The following is a 20,224-nucleotide window of genomic DNA, read 5'->3' as shown; positions in this document are numbered from 1 at the left end:
AGTATAATTTTACAAGTTTATTTTTATGTGTACAACAAGAATGAAAGGACCTTGTAAGGCAACTCCTACTTTTACTTTCTGCATAGCATGCAATGAACACCTAATATAAGGCATGCTGAGATGGTTGACACGTACCCATTGCAGAGGAGTTCAGCGTTCCATTTAGTGGTGAGTGAGACTTTATCTGTCCTTCATAGTCATATAAATGTTTTAGAGATGTTAGTTATTCATAGTCAAAATAATAATAATAATACATCTATCATGTTAGCTATTCATTTTTTAAATGACTCCGTACATAGTGCCACATAGCGACAGACATGATCCGAGGTTACAGACACTGAATAATGAGTGGACAGAATAATTTATGTTATATTGAACCATTTAAATGATTGATTGTGTATTATTGTATTTATAGTGATATGGTTTAGGTCAGATTTGAATTAACTTTTGTTCATTCATTTTGATTTAGACATTTCAATTATGTTATGATTATTTAAATAATAATTTACATTGTGTGTGTTTTTACCAGATACTTTCTTAATCTTAACCAAGTAATTATTTGGAAGAGTACTTTTACATCTACTAGAGTTATTATTAGTTTAAAGTAACAATATTTTTTACTCAAGTAGAGTTTGGCTAGACTGCCCACCTCTAATGTACCCTTAATTCATACAATGGAATTAAAGAAGAAAGAAATCTAGCATTGCTTCAGTACAAATAAAAAAAATCATGATTACAAATTGCATTAAATCATCAACTAATGTTAATGTCCTCAAAATGATGTGTTTTTTCACTCTTAGGGGTTGCACTCAAGATTCTACTGCTACTGGTAGTGGGGAAAAGTGAGTGTTCATAATCTTTCTAATAAACCTACAATAAGCTATAACCATAAGAATAGTCCTACAATTATCTGCTCAGATCTCAAGTGAGAAAAGGCATCAACACCATCTATTTGTCTGTCTACAGAAAGCCGCCACCATGAGTACGGACGCAGAGATGGAGCAGTATGGCAAGGCCGCCATTTATCTCCGTAAGCCAGAGAGGGAGAGAATGGAGGCTCAAGCTGCACCCTTTGATGGCAAAACTGCAGCATATGTGGCCGATGTTAAGGAGCTTTACCTCAAGTGTAAAATTTTAAAGAAGGACGGTGGCAACGTCACCGTGGAAACGCTCTTGGATAAGGCGGTAGGTAGAGGTGTATCTAAAATCAAATAGTGGCTCAGTAAAAATCACATTACATTCTGAGGTTGTGCTTTTTTTTTTTAGGAAAGAACTGTAAAGGAGGCTGATGTCTACCCTATGAACCCTCCCAAGTATGACAAAATTGAGGACATGGCCATGATGACCCACCTCAGTGAAGCCACTGTCCTGTATAACCTCAAAGAGCGTTATGCAGCATGGATGATCTATGTAAGGTTTTCTACATACTGAGTCGATAGCGAAGAAAGAAAAATACAGTGTACAAGTTATATCATCAAGTGAAAACCATAGAAAAACAAATGCAAACAAACTCTTCTGAAGTTAACTAGCTCATTAGTTGATGCCACTTGAAACTCGTGACTGTAATCCCAGCTCTAGTGATCCGTTGTGCTAGATATGTGGCATGCTCAGTGCTATGTTGTATGATGTTATTGTTCTCTCTCTTCTCCCCTTCAGACCTACTCTGGCTTGTTTTGTGCAACTGTGAACCCCTACAAGTGGCTCCCAGTGTATGACCAGGAGGTTGTAAATGCCTACAGAGGCAAGAAGCGTATTGAGGCTCCACCCCACATCTACTCTGTCTCTGACAACGCCTATCAGTTCATGCAGATGGGTACGTACTACTCAGGACAATGTCAAAACAATAATATAACTTTAATGGTTTTGTGGTGTATCCATGACTAAAAGCTTGCTTTACATTTTACAGATAAAGAGAACCAGTCTGTCCTGATCACGTAAGTTTCCCATCTACTAGGCTTTAAAAATAGAACATTGTACATCAATTCACTAACTGCATTTCTCTGAATATGTGTATTTATAACCAGTGGAGAATCCGGTGCTGGAAAGACTGTGAACACCAAGCGTGTCATCCAGTACTTTGCAACAGCTAGTTCTGGTGGAGAGAAATCGGCGGCCGATAGCGGTAAAATCAAGGTATATGTACAGGTTTTTAACTTCAACAAATACATGTTTTTGAACATAAAGCATTTGTATGCAATATAGCAATTCAATTTAAAAGAATTCTGACCAAATGTTCAATTGTCTAAAACATTCTAGGGGTCACTGGAGGATCAGATTATTGCAGCCAATCCCTTGCTGGAGTCCTATGGTAATGCCAAGACTGTGAGGAATGACAACTCCTCTCGCTTTGTAAGTATAAATAATTACACTTTATTAGAAAACCTGCAATAATTCCACAGTGTAGATGCAACTAATTGTGCTATATCAAACAGGGTAAATTCATCAGAATCCATTTCGGCACAACGGGTAAACTGGCCAGTGCTGATATTGAGACATGTAAGTATGAAGTTCAAAGATGATAAATTATATATGCATTCATTTGAGGATTACATTTTGAGTTATGTACAACCCATATAGATTATTATTGTTATTATTATAATTATTATTATAATTGAAATTGTTATAATTATAATTATAATTATAAGGGTAATTATAATTATAATAATTTTTATCATTATTATCATTATTATCATTATTATTATTATTATTATTATTATTATTATTATTACTATGAGTTATGTACAACCCAAAAAGATCTGCTGGAGAAGTCTAGAGTGACCTATCAGCTTCCTGCAGAGAGAGGTTACCACATCTTTTTCCAGATGATGACCAACCACAAACCTGAGATTATTGGTAAGTGGAATTACTGATGATGCAGTGAGAACATAAATTAATGAATAAAAACACATGTTCACCATTTTTTAATCCCTTTTAAGAAATGTGTCTGATCAGCTCCAACCCCTACGACTTCCCGTTGATCAGCATGGGTCAGATCACTGTGGCCAGCATTGATGACAAAGTGGAGCTGGACGCTACTGATGTCAGTGAACATTTTTGTTTCTTTCTAATACTCACTATAGTGTGAACTGCAGTCAGTTGCTCTGCAAAATGTATTTTATAAAGCAGTGGTTCTCAAAGTTTTCAGGCCGTGACCCCCCAAACTAATCCTATTTGAACTGGGGACCAACCCATCCTGACAAGCACTTGGAATTGTAGCAGTTGAGGCATTACATTTAGTTTGACTCGGTTCCACAGATAAATATTGTGAAAATAGCCGATTTACATGTTTTTACCTCTTTCTTAGGTAATATTCGACAATTTGGCCAATGTTTGACAATTTGAATAGTATAGTTTGTTGATTACTTTTGATGCAGTAATGGTCTTATTTGTTTTATTTCAACTTACTTTGTATAGGTCTTAAAAGTCCTTAAATTGTCACTTTAGAAATGTGCAGATACCATGTATATACACTTATACTGTATGTTGGTTTGTTAACTGTTGAGTTGTACACAGTTCTAAATTATGTTTGTTAATCTAATGCTTAATCTCAATCTTTTGAATACATCTCTGCTTATTGACATCAGGAGGCTATTGACATCCTGGGCTTCAACGGTGAGGAAAAACAGATGATCTACAAGTTCACCGGTGCAGTGATGCATCATGGTGTCATGAAGTTCAAACAGAAGCAGCGTGAAGAACAGGCAGAACCTGACGGCACGGAGGGTGAGCTAATCTTTATTAATAATAATAATAGTAATAATAATAATAATAAATTATTATTATTATTATTACTATTATTATTATGTATCATTAACACGGAGGGTTAGCTGCATCTACTAGCTGTATTTACTTACATTCTAAATGGACTAAGCTAAATATATTTTCAATATATTTCCATTATTATTATTGTCTCCGCCAGGCCGAAAGGCATGGCGAGAGAGTATGTTTTGCCCCCTGTCCGTCCGTCCGTGTCCGTCCGTCCGTGTGTTCGTCTGTGAACAGCTAATCTCCGGCACCGTTGGCTTGATTAAAGCGAAACTGTGCAAACACACTCCCTGGATGCCAATTCAGAACCTCTGCCTCAAATGTTTCACATGGGCCTGTTATAGCGCCACCAGGAGGCCGATTTGTGCAAATCATTGACAGTACTCCTACAGATTTTTTCCAAAAAACACGCAAATCGGTACACAGTATCTCTATAGTCATTAAACCAAACAAGTCTTTCAGATTTCTCATATTCCATCCTGATTGGCTAAAAATGGCTTCCAAAGTTTGCAGGAGTGCTCCGTTTTGAACAAAATGCCTCAAATCATGAACACAGCATGCAATTTCCTTGAAATTGTGCACGCATATTTCCACTATGCCGGGGAAGAAATGGCACTTGAAAATGTTCAAATCAGCCTCATGGTGGCGCTATAACAGGCCGATTTGTGTTTTTACCTATAACTGCACCGATCTGTGTAAAACTTTGTAAGCGCACTCCCTAGAGGTCAAGGAAAAACCTTTGCCCTGCATTTTTCACATCTGCCTTTTATAGCGCCACCAGGAGGCCGACTTATGTAAAACAATTTTTTTGCTATTAAGCCTAAATATTTTATGCAAATTTCACGCAAATCGGTACACATGATCTCTATAGTCGTGTGATCAAGACTGATGAGTTGGATTTTTCATATTCCATCCTGATTGCCTAAGATTGACATCTAAAGTTTGCAGTAGTGGCTTGTTTTGAACAAAATGCCGCAAATCATGAAAGCAGCATCCGATTGCGGTCAAACTTTGCACGCACAATCACACTATGTTGAGGAACAAATGCCACCCTTTTAACATTGGCCTGTTATAGCGCAGGTCTAATTTAGCAAAACAAATTCATGAATGTAGTGTCCGATTGCCGTGCAAGGCCTAAGAAGAAATGGCACCCTTTTCACATTGGCCTATTATAGCGCCACCAGGAGGCCACAATAACCTACCTGACCTGGCGGAGACCTGTGCTCCGAGGAGCACTTTTTCTAGTTTTTTTTAATATTTTACCGTTTACGGTGGCATGGTGGCGCAGCCGGTAGCGCAGTCGGTTGCGATGTCGCCTCACAACGAGAAGGTCCTGGGTTCGATTCCCACTGTGGGCGCTGGGGGCATGTTCTCTCCTCCGCGTCATCAGTGCCCATACCTTAGGTGGGGTTGGCGAAAGGGCCTTTCTGTGTGGAGTTTGCATGTTCTCCCTGTGTCCCCTATGGTAAATAAATGTGTTCCTTCCACACGCTACACCCTTCCGGGGAAACTCCACCCACATGTCAGGTGATAAGAAGCGGCCTGCTCACTCCTCATGCATTGAAGGAAGCATGAGCTCAGTTCGGGGCTCTCCCCAAGCTGGCAGAGGGAGAGTAGCACCCAGGATTAAAGCTTAGGCAATTGGCACTGGGTAAAAGAATGGGTTACAAAAATCGTGGTATAAAAAACTATATATATATATATATATATATATATATATATATATTATACTGTTCAGACTGATGATTATTTGGTGTACCTATGATCCTAGATTACTATCTCTATGCATTTGATGTATTAATTTGTGTTTACCTTGCTTACTGTATATCACACTCTGGATTAAGAGCGTCTGCTAAATGCCTAAATTGTAAATTGCAAATTGTATGATCATTTCAGAGGCTGACAAGATTTGCTACCTGTTGGGTATAAACTCAGCAGAGATGCTTAAGGCGTATTGCTACCCCAGAGTGAAAGTTGGAAACGAGTATGTCACTAAGGGACAGACTGTGCCACAGGTGAGTAAATTACATTATTGCCATGTTCTGATTTCATACACACTTTATATTCTCAACACAGCATACCATTAGAACTCTAATATCTTTTTGAGTTGTGTCCAGACTGTCTTAAATCATCTTCTGTAAAAACACCCGGGACAGACTCTTCTCCCTTCTGGCTCCCAAACTGTGGAACAAACTCCCCATTGCAGACTCAGTCCCAATCTTCCGCCGTAATCTGAAGACTCACCTCTTCAGACTCCATAGCCCGTAGCACTTGCCGTAGAACTTGCCCTAGCCTTGATGACCTTGCAGGCTTATGCAAAGGCTAAATGTAATTTCGATGGCATGTTATGTAGACAGATGCCAGGTTAATCTGTAGACCTGGCATCAAAGTGTATAGTTTCAATGTGCAGATTATAGATTGTTTTAGATTATAATGTTTAGACTGATGATAGGTTCTTGGTTTACCTATGATCCTAGATTACTAATGCAATGCATTTGATACATTACCTCGTGTTTTCCTTGCTTACTGTAAATCACTCTGGATTAAGAGCGTCTACTAAATGCCTAAATTGTAAATTGTGTAATTCACACCCCTACTAATAACGTTCCTATTTCCATAGGTAATGAACTCAGTTGGTGCCTTGGCCAAGTCCCTCTATGAGAAGGAGTTCTTCTGGATGGTCGTTAGGATCAATGAGATGCTGGACACCAAGCAGCAGAGAAACTACTACATTGGTGTGCTGGACATCGCTGGTTTTGAAATCTTTGATGTAAGCATGGACTTGTTTTAAGTGGGAGACTTATTATTTTTGTCACAATTACACAATTACAAGAAATTGGGCTAATGATATTTCCACTCACAGTTCAACACCCTGGAGCAGCTGTGCATCAACTTCACCAATGAGAAACTGCAACAGTTTTTCAACCACACCATGTTTGTTCTGGAGCAAGAAGAGTACAAGAAGGAAGGAATTCCCTGGGATCTCATTGACTTCGGCATGGACTTGGCTGTCTGCATTGAGCTAATTGAGAAGGTATTATTATATTTTATTACACGGCTTGGTTGGATGCTTAATTCTGATTGGTCAATCACTGAATTCAGCTGTGTGTTATTTCTGGATAATGACCGATGAGCTCAATAACAGACCGCTGTCTAATCAAAGGCTCAGAGCACCTGTGCTAGTTGATTTTGTGCACCTGCGCTAGTTGATTTGATGTAAACAAACACACAATGTCATTTACAGCTAAACATTGATCTCAAGTGAAGAAGCGAAGAAGCGAGAAATAGAAATGCAGTAACCGAAAATTGATTCTATTTGATCAACACTTCCTTGTTTTCCGAGTTGACCGTGTCCGCACGGCGTAACACTTATGGAACACTTTCATACCGTAAGCAAGGACATACTTTGTTTTCTTGTAACTTTTGGGTACATTTATTAATTTATTTATTAAAGGAATTTCCCCACGGTTTTCTCACCTTTTCTATGATGTTATGATATCCTAGGATGAGTGGTACAGTAGAAAAATGTCATAACTCCATCCCGGGTCCGTCACAGCTAAAAACGCGCGCCTATGGCCCTTGCGCTAAATCGCATATTTGAATAGCTTTTTTTTGTGAGATCAGACGTTCATAGTGACAGAATACTATCCAACGTGACTGTCTTGAATGCGCCCCACCGAAATTCTCGCTAGACGTGAGAAATCTCGTTTCACTTTAAGTAGCCATTTAATTAGCGGGATAATATGTTGTCTAGAGGACGGGCGGGTGGACGGACGTCACAAATGTAACGTGCGGAACAGCGAGGCGCACCATTGCCCCGATCCGCACCAAACTTGGCACCAACACTGGTCAGGGGTCTGCCATCAGAATAGACACAACAGGGACGGTGCCACAGGCGCACCCTTAGCCTACCCCCACTGTGTTCCTATTGGTTGTACTTTAAACAGCCATAACTCCACTTCCCAGCTTGCTAAACGCCCCAAACTTGGTTGGTGCTCTTAGACGGTCCAATAAAGACAGGCTGTAATTACTTAATCCCTGTCCCCTCAGTGTTCCTATTGGCTGGGCTTTAACACCCATAACTCCAGTTCCCAGCATGCTTAACACCCCAAACTTGGTAGGTGCTCTTAGGCGGCCAATTTGGACAGGCTGTAATTGCTTAAGCCCTGCCCCCTCTGTGTTCCTATTGGCTGGGCTTTAAACAGCCATAACTCCAGTTCCCAGCATTCTTAACGCCCCAAACTTGGTAGGTGCCCTTAATTGCTTAAGCCCTCTGTGTTCCTATTGGGCTTTAAACAACACTTATTATTGTACTATTATATATTATCATGGACTTGACTGTCTGCATTGAGCTGATTGAGAAGGTATACAATCATTATTATACTATTATATATTATCATGGACTTGGCTGTCTGCATTGAGCTGATTGAGAAGGAATACAATTAGTATTATACTATTATATATTATCATGGACTTGGCTGTCTGCATTGAGCTGATTGAGAAGTTATACAATTATTATTATATTATTATATATTATTATGGACTTGGCTGTCTGCATTAAGCTCATTGAGAAGGTATACAATTATGTTGTGCTTTAATGGACTTGATGTTAATATAGTTTTTGTCATTGGCACTTCGTTTGTGGTGATTTGTCTCTTTTGTCTCCTTTACAAAGCCCTTGGGCATCTTCTCCATCCTTGAAGAGCAGTGCATGTTCCCAAAGTCTTCAGACAAAACCTTCGCCGAAAAGTTGCTTGACCAGCATCTTGGGAAGAACAAGGCCTTTGAGAAGCCCAAGCCGGCCAAAGGCAAGGGTGAGGCCCACTTCTCCCTGGTCCACTACGCTGGAACTGTGGACTACAGCATCACAGGCTGGCTTGAGAAGAACAAGGACCCCCTGAACGACTCTGTCATTCAGCTGTTCCAAAAGTCTACAGTTAAACTGCTGGCTGTGTTCTATCCTCCTCCTGAGCCTGAAGGTATGTTTATTAATATAATAATATGATATAATGTGTTCTATCCTCCTTCTGAGTCTGAAGGTATGTGTATTAATGTAATAATATGATATAATGTGTTCTATCCTCCTCCTGAGTCTGAAGGTATGTTTATTAATGTAATAATATAATATAATGTGTTCTATACCCCACCTGAGCCTAATACTATAAACACTCAGAATTTGACAAGAAGGGAGGAATTTTCATTCTGTATATCAAAAAATATATGTCTGTTGACTTTAACAAATGAAGAAAAGGAGGGATGGGGGAGAAACTGTCCACTCATGATTCTAACCAATATAAACAGATAGCACAAAGAAGGGCGGCAAGAAGAAGGGTGGTTCCATGCAGACTGTGTCTAGTGCTTTCAGGGTAAGAATATTTATTCATTATTATCAACATTATATTCCTGTGAAAAATAGGCATGTCTTTTCATGTTGGAATTAAACAATTTCTGTATCACATGATGTGAGCTTGTAAAGCAGCTATCTTTGAATGGCTGAAGTTTAAAACAGGGCTTAAGTGGTTAATGTATGTTTTAGAAAAATCTAAATCTGTAAAGTAACTAGAATCTAAAGAGTTCCAATAATTCTAGTGGGGGGAAAAGTACAATATTGTCTTACTTTTTACTAATAATAATTGTCTCAATAGGCGAACTTGGGGATGCTGATGACCAATCTGAGAAGCACTCATCCTCACTTTGTGCGTTGCCTGATTCCCAACGAGTCCAAGACTCCAGGTAAACACTGAAAATAAACATTTAAACAAATGATTGTGAGGTGGCCATTGAATGCAACTTTGGCCAGTGTGTAACTATTTTGTCCTAATAATAATGAAGCAACATCTTTACAGGCCTGATGGAGAACTTCCTGGTCATCCACCAGCTGAGGTGTAACGGTGTGCTGGAGGGCATCAGGATTTGTACAAAGGGCTTCCCAAGCAGAATCCCCTATGCTGACTTCAAGCAGAGGTATTCATTCCTTTTTCCAGCAACTTTTTGTTCCACACCTATTAACACAAAATGACCCACTTTTACAAAACAGGTACAAAGTACTGAATGTCAGCGCAAAATGACCATGAACTTTAAAAAAACAGGTACAAAGTACTGAATGCCAGCGCATGTCCCGATGGCGCGTTCATGGACAACAAGAAAGCCTCTGAGAAGCTTCTTGGGTCCATTGACGTACCTCATGATGAGTACAAGTTTGGACACACCAAGGTAAACACACTCCCAATCTGGTTTAACATTATCCAGAGAGGATTAAAAGTAGATTTTACGGTTGTTTAGTTGCTCAATGCTCAGTGTTTGTAACATTGTATTCAGGTGTTCTTCAAAGCTGGTCTGCTGGGTGTCCTTGAGGAGATGCGAGATGAAAAGCTGTTTGCTCTGGTCACCATGACTCAGGCTCTCGGACGAGCTTACGTCATGAGGAAGGAGTTTGTCAAGATGATGGTTAGGAGGTAATATGAAAACATCAATTCAATATTAAGTACAATTTGTAAGTAAACGTTGTCATTGCTGTTCAATAAAACAAAAGTAAAATGTCAAATCATTATAATAAAAATAGCAAAAATTGCAGAGGAAGCTTTTGATGACGGTGGTAAGGAAAAACACTCCCCTTAAACAGGAGAAGAAACCTTGAGCAGATACAGGCTCTAGGACGGGTGGCCATCTGCATTTACCTTCCCGGGGGTTAACAACAATAATACCATCAGCAATAATAACGACAACAAAAGAAACAACTATGACACAATAATAACAGCTTTAATAACAGGCTGCAGTCGTATTACATGGAAACCCTCGATCTTCAGCTAAATCATGATCCATTGAAACCACTTTCCACAGAGAGGCCATTTACACCATCCAGTTCAACGTGCGCTCATTCTGCAATGTGAAAAACTGGCCATGGATGGGGCTGTACTTCAAGATCAAGCCTCTACTGCAGAGCGCCGAGACTGAGAAGGAGCTGCAGAACATGAAGGAGAACTATGAGAAGATGAAGATTGACCTGGCTGCTGCCCTGGCCACGAAGAAGACACTGGAAGAGAAACTGGTGGCTGTGACGCAGGAGAAGAATAACCTTGCAACGGCAGCGTCATCAGTAAGTAGCTACACTTGTACAGGAAATGTTGATAATATTTCATATTGTCATCCTATCTTAAATATTTTATCTAATGTAGAATGCAGATGTGGACCATGGCAGATAATGTCTGGTGGTCGAACCGCTGTTGGCATCATTGTATAGCTACATGGCTACCAGCACAAAGGCCTGACCCAATTTGTGGGGGAGGTTGAATCTGTATATGCCACTGCTCCTCACCCACGTAATACTATAGTATATTCTTTTGGAGGAGGTTGATAGCCTCCAGCTTCTTCCTTGTCCTCACCTCCGCTACCGCCTCCGTACCGTCCAGGCTCTGACAATGATAGAGCCTGCCTTCTTCATCAGCTTGTTAAGTCAGTAATCTCCCCTGTGTTATTGTACCCCCCCCCCCCCACCAGGAAGCAGCTGCAAAACAAATCTCATATATCTCACCCAGAACAAATGCTGCAACAATTTCCCTCACCTATCTTTTTCATTGACAACCAGGGAGATGAAGCATTGAATGATGCTGAGGAGAGATGTGAGGGTCTTATTAAAAGTAAGATCCAGTTGGAGGCAAAGGTCAAAGAGACGACTGAGAGACTGGAGGACGAGGAGGAGATCAATGCTGAACTGACTGCCAAGAAGAGGAAGCTGGAAGATGAATGCTCTGAGCTCAAGAAGGACATTGATGACCTGGAGCTCACCCTGGCCAAAGTGGAGAAGGAGAAACACGCCACTGAAAACAAGGTTCAACATTATACATAGCCGTCTTATAAAGTTATAGAACAATAATGATCCATTCATGATTATACACTCAAGCCGTCTTATCAAGTTATAGAACAATAATGATCCATTCATTCATGTTATTCAGGTGAAGAACCTGACTGAGGAGATGGCCTCTCAGGATGAAGGTCTTGCTAAGCTGACCAAGGAAAAGAAGGCCCTCCAAGAGGCACATCAGCAGACTCTTGATGACCTGCAGGCAGAGGAAGACAAAGTCAACACTCTGACCAAGGCCAAGACCAAGCTGGAGCAGCAAGTTGACGATGTGAGTTTATCAAGTCAATTGGATGTTTTGAACGTATACGGTATGTCTATTATTGTACTGAATACTAAGACAAATATATTGTTGTGCAGTTGGAGGGTTCTCTGGAGCAAGAGAAGAAGCTCCGCATGGACCTTGAGAGAGCCAAGAGAAAGCTTGAGGGTGATCTGAAACTGGCCCAGGAATCCATCATGGATCTGGAGAATGACAAGCAGCAGTCTGATGAGAAGATTAAGAAGTAATGTGGACCACAATATGAATAATTGATAGTTATTTTTATTCATATTATGTATTATTAATATGAAATGCCATGGATAAAAACTACCACTAAAATATGATGTACTGTATTCCACAGGAAGGACTTTGAAGTAAGCCAGCTTCTGAGTAAGATTGAGGATGAGCAATCTTTGGGAGCCCAGCTGCAGAAGAAGATCAAAGAACTCCAGGTATTTATTTTATTCATCTTCTTTAAAATCGTTGATAATAAGTAAGTGTAAATTAGGATTTTAATATGTTCATTAATTTGAAAGGCTCGCATTGAAGAACTGGAGGAGGAGATCGAGGCAGAGCGTGCCGCTCGTGCCAAGGTTGAGAAGCAGAGAGCTGACCTCTCCAGGGAACTTGAGGAGATCAGCGAGAGGCTGGAAGAGGCCGGTGGAGCCACCGCTGCTCAGATCGAGATGAATAAGAAGCGTGAGGCTGAGTTCCAGAAGCTGCGTCGTGACCTCGAAGAGTCCACCCTGCAGCATGAAGCCACTGCTTCTGGTCTCCGTAAGAAACAGGCGGACAGCGTTGCAGAGCTAGGCGAGCAGATCGACAACCTCCAGCGTGTCAAGCAGAAACTGGAGAAGGAGAAGAGTGAATACAAGATGGAGATCGATGACCTGTCCAGCAACATGGAAGCTGTTGCTAAGGCAAAGGTAGAATAGAATGCGTGTGTATTCTTTACAAATACAAGAATGACTAAAACAAGGGAATACATTGTAGGTTACTTCAGTGATTGAATATGTCCAATGTTAATCAACAGGGAAATCTTGAGAAGATGTGCCGCACCCTTGAAGACCAACTCAGTGAAATCAAGGCCAAGAGTGATGAGAATGTTCGCCAGTTAAATGATATTGGAGCTCAGAGAGCAAGACTGTTGACGGAAAATGGTAAATGTTCATCGTAAAGTATAGTAGTCTACATGGTTTGTCAATAGTACTTGAGCAAATTCCATAATTAGAGATAATGCTTTGATCAGCAGTCATCCCAGAAATGGAAGGTATATATATTCAACAAAGATTATTGAAAAGTTTGAAACTAATATTTAAATTTCTAACTAGGTGAGTTTGCTCGTCAACTTGAGGAGAAAGAAGGTCTCGTCTCTCAGCTCACCAGAGGCAAGCAGGCCTTCACCCAACAGATTGAGGAGTTGAAGAGACACGTTGAAGAGGAGGTTAAGGTAAGGAACAGCTTTTTTTTTATTTTTTACAAATAGTCTTTTTGTAATTATATCCAGCTGACATGTCTTTGGCATTTTTCTTTTGACAGGCAAAGAATGCCCTTGCCCATGCTGTGCAATCAGCTCGCCATGACTGTGACCTTCTGAGGGAACAGTTTGAGGAGGAGCAGGAGGCCAAGGCCGAGCTGCAGCGTGGAATGTCCAAGGCCAACGCTGAGGTGTGTCAGTGGAGGAGCAAGTATGAGACTGATGCTGTCCAACGCACTGAGGAGCTGGAGGAAGCTAAGTAAGTGATCAGTGTTTTTACAACATCAGGTACCACTCACTATACAAAATATTGCTCACAATATTTTGATTCTGTTCAAAACTGATCAACAGGAAGAAGCTCGCCCAGCGTCTTCAGGAAGCTGAGGAGCAAATCGAGGCTGTGAATTCCAAGTGCGCCTCTCTGGAGAAAACCAAACAGAGACTCCAGGGTGAAGTGGAAGACCTTATGATTGATGTGGAGAGGGCCAATGGTTTAGCTGCCAACCTTGACAAGAAACAAAGGAACTTTGATAAGGTGCTTTGACATAGATTATTTTAGAACAAAATCATTCTTGCCTCTTTAAACTGGGGTAAATTACACATTGCGTTGCAAATGCTGTGCAGGTCTTGGCAGATTGGAAGCAGAAATATGAGGAGGGCCAGGCCGAGCTGGAGGGAGCTCAGAAAGAGGCTCGTTCTCTCAGCACTGAGATGTTTAAAATGAAGAATTCCTATGAGGAGTCTCTGGACCAACTGGAGACCATGAAGCGTGAGAACAAGAACCTGCAACGTGAGTTTTATCTTTTAATAACATCATAAATATTCAAGATCAGGCTATAACTTTATTCAAATGCAAATACAAATGCAAAATAGTTGCTGATAGGAAAGTTCCTCATTCATTATTTTCAATCAACTGCAGAGGAGATCTCAGACCTGACTGAACAGATTGGTGAGACTGGAAAGAGCATCCATGAGCTGGAGAAATCCAAGAAACAGACGGAGACAGAGAAGTCAGAGATCCAGACAGCCCTGGAGGAAGCTGAGGTAAATCCTTTACCAATTGTCTATCTTAGATTTCTTTCAATAGGTTTTATATTCAAACAGTGTAGCAGTATATGATCGATGTTACATTAAAAGGTCCTACAACCTTTTGATCCTCTATTACATTTTAGGGTACTCTGGAGCATGAGGAGTCCAAGATTCTTCGTGTCCAGCTGGAACTCAACCAGATCAAGGGTGAGGTTGACAGGAAGCTGGCAGAGAAGGACGAAGAGATGGAGGGGATCAAGAGGAACAGCCAGAGGGTGATTGACTCCATGCAGAGCACTCTGGACTCTGAGGTCAGGAGCAGAAACGATGCCCTGAGAATCAAGAAGAAGATGGAGGGAGACCTGAACGAGATGGAGGTTCAGCTGAGCCATGCCAACCGCCAGGCTGCTGAGGCCCAGAAGCAGCTGAGGAACGTTCAGGGACAGCTTAAGGTGCAAAACATATTAGTTAGACACATATTCAAACAATGGAACTGCACTGAACAAGTCACAATGTTCCTCTTAACGTGACCACCTCAAATGTGATTTATTTTAGGATGCCCAACTGCACCTTGACGATGCTGTCAGAGGCCAAGAAGATATGAAGGAGCAAGCTGCCATGGTGGAGCGTAGGAATGGCCTCATGGTTTCTGAGATCGATGAGCTGAGAGTGGCTCTGGAACAGACAGAGAGAGGCCGCAAAGTGGCTGAACAAGAACTAGTGGATGCTAGTGAACGCGCTGGTCTTTTGCACTCCCAGGTAAGTCAATAGAAAAACTCAACATATTTAACATACAAGTCATGCATACTTGCATTGCTAAACTGAATCTTTATTTTAGAACACAAGCCTTTTGGGCACCAAGAAGAAACTTGAGAGTGACCTGATCCAGGTCCAAGGTGAAGTGGATGACAGTGTTCAAGAAGCAAGGAATGCTGAGGAGAAGGCAAAGAAAGCCATCACTGATGTAAGTTGATGTTGATTGAAGTAGGATGACCGCCCCTTATCCATTATACCAGGACAATTAGACATCCTTATGGCATGATTAATATAAACATACAATACAATACAGCTCGCTCATGGCATGCACATGTTGAAAACCTTTGCTCTATAATAAGCTACAACAGAGAACTAAATGCTAAACTTGTCTTATTCAAACAGCCATGGTGAAGATCATAGGGAAAAAAGGAACATTGCTATTTTCAGTCTTTATATCAGAAATATGTGCTCAAGGAGACAAAGAACATTCTGAAACCAGCATTCTGAGGTGCTGGCTTCTGGCAGATGGTTCAGATTGCTACTTGAATCTGTCGGTAGCCGTGTTGACAACCCATGCACATTGGCTACAAGTGGGCGTGCCATCAGATCAGGAAACAGGCAGCGTTTTACCCAATCAAATGTAGTGGGCGGGATTTACGTGTGTGCCGTTCGTTCCCCACTGGAAACAAACCGAAACTCATTTTATAATAGCGTCCTCGAAGCCGACAAAACCACGGAAAGTTAGTAACATTTTAAATTGCTCTTTCATCATAGAAACAAGTGGGCTTATAAACAAAACGATCCATGTTCTTTGGGAGAAATGGTGTTAGTGTTCCGTGGAGAAATATTGTTGAATAAGTACAACACAGCAGAGGGCGCTGTTTTTCCTTTTCATTTGGCGATGGGTTCCCAGATTGCTACAGTGCAGACTGACCCTCCATAAAAAATATTTACCTGTTTTTTTTCCTTCTGGTCTTATGACAGTAGTATTTGTTTATTACCTTATTATTACCAATAACATTTTAATGAGCTATTTTCTCACAGTCAACATGTGCATTTTTATTTTTTATTTTAGTATAATCTATGTGCATTATTTGATTATTGTGATTTTCTTGTGTGTGATAAAGTGTGATATAGCAGCATAATACAATGAAGTACAATGAAGCATATTTTCTCCTGTACAAACATTACTCTCCAGGCTGCTATGATGGCAGAGGAGCTTAAGAAGGAACAGGACACTAGTTCTCACCTGGAGAGGATGAAGAAGAACCTGGAGGTCACAGTCAAGGACCTGCAGCACCGCCTGGACGAGGCGGAGAACCTGGCTATGAAGGGAGGCAAGAAGCAGCTCCAGAAACTGGAGTCTAGGGTAAGATGTAGTTTACTTCAACACAGCTTATAGTCAATGAAATAAGAAGAAATCATTTCATAGTGCATCATTCCATTGTGAAGGTGCGTGAACTGGAGGGAGAGGTTGAAGGAGCACAGAGAGGCGGAGCAGACGCTATTAAAGGTGTCCGCAAGTACGAGAGGAGAGTGAAGGAGCTGACATACCAGGTACTGTATATCATGTTAATTTAAATAACCATCTGACTAAATTAATAGATTGCATGAACATACAACTGATGTTATAAATTCACTCTCACTTCAGACTGAAGAGGACAAGAAGAATCTTGGCAGGCTTCAGGATCTGGTAGACAAACTGCAGATGAAGGTGAAGGGCTACAAGAGGCAGGCTGAGGAAGCGGTAAGACAAATATACATCTTAAGTTGTGGTCGCCATGGGCATAGTGTTGTTTTCATAGTTTAACCAATAATTAAAGGTATAATAGAAATCTGTTTTATAATGTCAATATGACTAACGGCAGAGCATTTTTCAGTGTCAAACTTGCTGCTTTCCACAAGCGGCACATGGAATCTCTAGCTTGCCATGCTTCTGCAGTGTGGCATGCACACAGCGGAACTGCAATGCACACTGCACACATGGGCGTGTAAGCTCTGACCTAAATGAAGGTAAATGGCAAATGTAAATGAAGTCCACGATCATAACACCAGAGGCAGCTCCACGGATCATGTTCAACCCAGATTTGGCTCGACAAAGGGAATGAACTCGTTCTCATGCTATTCAACAAACATGTGGAATGCCCTACCAAAAGGTGTAAAGGAGTGTAAAAACCCTACTCACTTTTAAAACTGCCCTAAAGATACACCTTCTGGAGGCTGCAATTCGAAAATGGCCCCTGTCAAAGTCTTAACCTACCCCCCCATACCCCCCCCCCCTCCCCGAACTTCTCTTCTCTTTTACATATTTTTTTTACTTTTCATACCAGTAACCTGTAAGCTGATTGTATGACATTCTGTATAGTAGTGTGTATATCTGTCTGTCTCTTATATGTCATCATGATTTGTGTGCGTGGGGATCTCATTTTAAACAAGCTTAGTGCTTTATAAGCCTTCCAGTTTAGTAGACCTTGTATTGTGAATTTGTACTTCCATGTACTGTTGTTCTCATGTCTTACTAAATAAAGTACATCGATCAATCAAACCTTATATTGTAACATGGGTGCTGAAAGGAAAAGCAAGCTGCTCCACAATGCACCAATGCTGCAGACGCAGACAGTGTGTTTCAGGCATAATGGTAAAAGTACATTTCCAAAATGGACTGCAGAAAGCAATAGATTTTGTTTCCTATAAGGTGCGATTTTTGGCTCGGGGTGCCGAACAAGAACAAGAAAACAGCTATGATTGTGCCTTTCCAATGAGAACCTGTCAAGGCTCACTCATAAACATGCTACATGGGCCACTACATTACAATTTCCTGAAATTGTCTTGTTTGGACTTTAATTGTAAGATGCTCTTTTCAAATATTGAGGCTTTGAACCATCTCTATCATATTGTAGGAGGAAGCAGCCAACACTCACCTGTCCAAGTGCAGAAAGGTTCAGAATGAGCTGGAGGAGGCTGAAGAGCGTGCTGACATCGCTGAAGGCCAGGTCAACAAGATGAGAGCTAAAAGTCGTGACTCCAAGGTAATACATGTTCAATATGAAGGTTCATTATGTTGACTATCTTTAACTGAGATTCAACTAAAGACTCATGTTGAATATCTAAAATTATATTCCTATTGTTACAGGGGAAAGACGCTGCTGAATAAGATCTCCGATTCAAGTCCCTGCACAAAGTCATAAAATATGACCCATTGTGTTCAATAAAGGTGCATGGCAACAAAAGTATTTTGTTTTTTCTTGTATTCATTACTTTGTCTTGTCAATACGTTTTATTGTGAGGTTTGAATTCTGGGTCCAACTCCATGTCCACTATACCATTTTATAAACACAAACAAATAAATATGTATATTATCTTAAAGACTGCACTGGGTAAAACTGAATCTATTCTTTTTGGGTCCAGAATTAACCTCTGAAAGGCCAAAGTGGGTGACAATATTATCACAAGAAGAAATTACCTACCTGAGAAAAAATCAGGAAAGTCAACCAAAGAACAAGATTTTTGAGCAGGATCTCCTCGTTGGTCAGTAGGAATACACCGAGGGCACTAGCTGGAGCACTCATGTAATTTTTACTATAATGCATCTCATAGTACTATAGCTGTCAAGGCAGACAGTGAGTGAACCCAGATGCAGAACACAGACCAAGGAGACGTAGATAAAGTAAACTGAAGAGTCTTTTATTCAAAAGTAACTTAGGTACAGGCTCCAAGAGCCAACTAATAACTTAGGTAGGATTTCACCAAAAGGAGATTAAGCAGAGGTCCAAAGTTGCAAGGAGCAAAGGCAGTCCTCCTTGTAGATCTCCAGTCTTCTGTCCAGGTTGGAGCTGCGTGATAAGGAGTTACTAACGGTCAAGAACAAATCTGGTCTTAAAGCTAAACGAACAGCTGAACTGACTTAGTATTAGATGTACCAGTGTGTGCACTAGCTGGAAATATTACTGACCACTGCTTGCCGTCACAGCCAGGTATAAGTAGCCAGCCAGGTAATTGCAGGATGGAAAACAGCCAGGTAATTGCCAGGACACACCTCCCCACAAGCAGAGTGCAGCTCCAACCTAATGGACAAACAAGCAGAAGGTAATAGACAGACAGGACTGGCCAGCTGCCATGACAGTACCCCCACTCTAACGGGCGCTTCCAGGCGCATGCACACGCAGCGACCGGCGGCGAGAGAGTAGTACGGTTTGTTGTTGTGTGTTTTCTGTCGTTCTACGTCTTTTGTGTCCATGCTGACAACGGAACCTATGGTCTAAGTGCACCGTTAAGACATCCTTCTGCCAACTTCCCCCCAGTGTGGCTTGTTTTTAGCCTAGATCTGGGGGACACGGTCGCCGACAGGAGATACAGAGACCTGCTAACGGCTAACGGCTAGCCGCTAAACTAGTCGGAGCTAGGCTAACAGAGGGAACCTTCTTCTTACAGAGCCTGAATTCTCTAGCCTTAGAATAGGAACACTCCGTCGGACTGGACCTGGCCTGGATAGAGCCTGTACCTTCTGGCCCATATGGAGCTACTCGCTCTGCTTTCGGCGTTGCTAGTGTTTCAGCTGACATGGAGCCTGGGACACTCACTGCTGTCTCCCAATCGGCCAGCTCAAACCCAATACACCACAGAGCAGCTACTTCGCTGGAGCAACATTCAGGAGCCACCTGCGGACCTGATTCGGCCAAACCCTGCGGAATTACTGACACCCTGCAACCCATCCGGAGCCCGTTGGACGGGAAAACGGGCCAGAAAGCGTGGGAGAAGAGGAGGCACTCGCCTGAGGAAGATACAGCCCCTTTCCCGCATTCTGCTACCTTCCATCATCCTCTCCAACGCGCAGTCCCTCCGGAATAAATCCGACGAACTGCACGCTCTAATCCGCTGCAACCATGACTTCAGGAATTCTTGCATTCTAGCCTTCACGGAATCTTGGCTATCCGAAAATGACTTGGCCACCGATCTGGAGATCGATGGCTTTGGAACACCCTTTCGTTTGGACCGGGACGCCTCAGTTACGGGCAAGTCAATTGGTGGGGGGGGGTATGTTTGTATGTTAATGAGCGTTGGTGCAGTGTTAAATCTG

The 20,224-nt window shown here is 41.5% G+C and overlaps 1 protein-coding gene across 1 annotated transcript; it reads left to right on the top strand.

Moving 5' to 3' along the window:
• The first annotated feature begins 130 nt into the window (after window positions 1–130).
• On the top strand, window positions 131–18,380 carry LOC308104805 (myosin heavy chain, fast skeletal muscle-like). The gene is made up of 41 exons (XM_080455332.1): window positions 131–168; window positions 801–842; window positions 967–1,185; window positions 1,267–1,410; window positions 1,657–1,813; window positions 1,907–1,934; window positions 2,025–2,133; window positions 2,257–2,349; window positions 2,433–2,496; window positions 2,755–2,853; window positions 2,937–3,040; window positions 3,585–3,723; window positions 5,662–5,780; window positions 6,386–6,535; window positions 6,629–6,799; window positions 8,441–8,744; window positions 9,067–9,131; window positions 9,411–9,498; window positions 9,612–9,729; window positions 9,855–9,978; window positions 10,084–10,220; window positions 10,606–10,861; window positions 11,351–11,593; window positions 11,718–11,894; window positions 11,984–12,129; window positions 12,247–12,337; window positions 12,422–12,811; window positions 12,919–13,045; window positions 13,217–13,335; window positions 13,425–13,621; window positions 13,714–13,897; window positions 13,987–14,152; window positions 14,282–14,406; window positions 14,535–14,843; window positions 14,947–15,150; window positions 15,230–15,355; window positions 16,346–16,516; window positions 16,600–16,704; window positions 16,799–16,894; window positions 18,048–18,176; window positions 18,281–18,380. Exons 3-41 carry the CDS (start codon window positions 979–981, stop codon window positions 18,299–18,301), a joined length of 5,802 nt encoding a protein of 1,933 aa, XP_080311458.1. The 5' UTR covers window positions 131–168; window positions 801–842; window positions 967–978; the 3' UTR covers window positions 18,302–18,380.
• The last annotated feature ends 1,844 nt before the right edge of the window (window positions 18,381–20,224 follow it).

Source organism: Gymnoscopelus braueri (genome assembly GCF_963280865.1).
Source record: "Gymnoscopelus braueri genome assembly, chromosome: 17".
Lineage (NCBI taxonomy): Eukaryota > Metazoa > Chordata > Actinopteri > Myctophiformes > Myctophidae > Gymnoscopelus > Gymnoscopelus braueri.
This window is presented reverse-complemented; position numbering and strand designations above follow the sequence as displayed.

Excerpts from the sequence above, each read along its gene's own strand:
- LOC308104805 (XM_080455332.1), top strand. The coding sequence starts at position 979 with ATGAGTACGGACGCAGAGATGGAGCAGTATGGCAAGGCCGCCATTTAT. Across the intron at positions 3,724-5,661 it reads AGAACCTGACGGCACGGAGG|AGGCTGACAAGATTTGCTAC; the intron begins GTGAGCTAATCT and ends TGATCATTTCAG. Across the intron at positions 13,622-13,713 it reads GAGGAGCTGGAGGAAGCTAA|GAAGAAGCTCGCCCAGCGTC; the intron begins GTAAGTGATCAG and ends ACTGATCAACAG.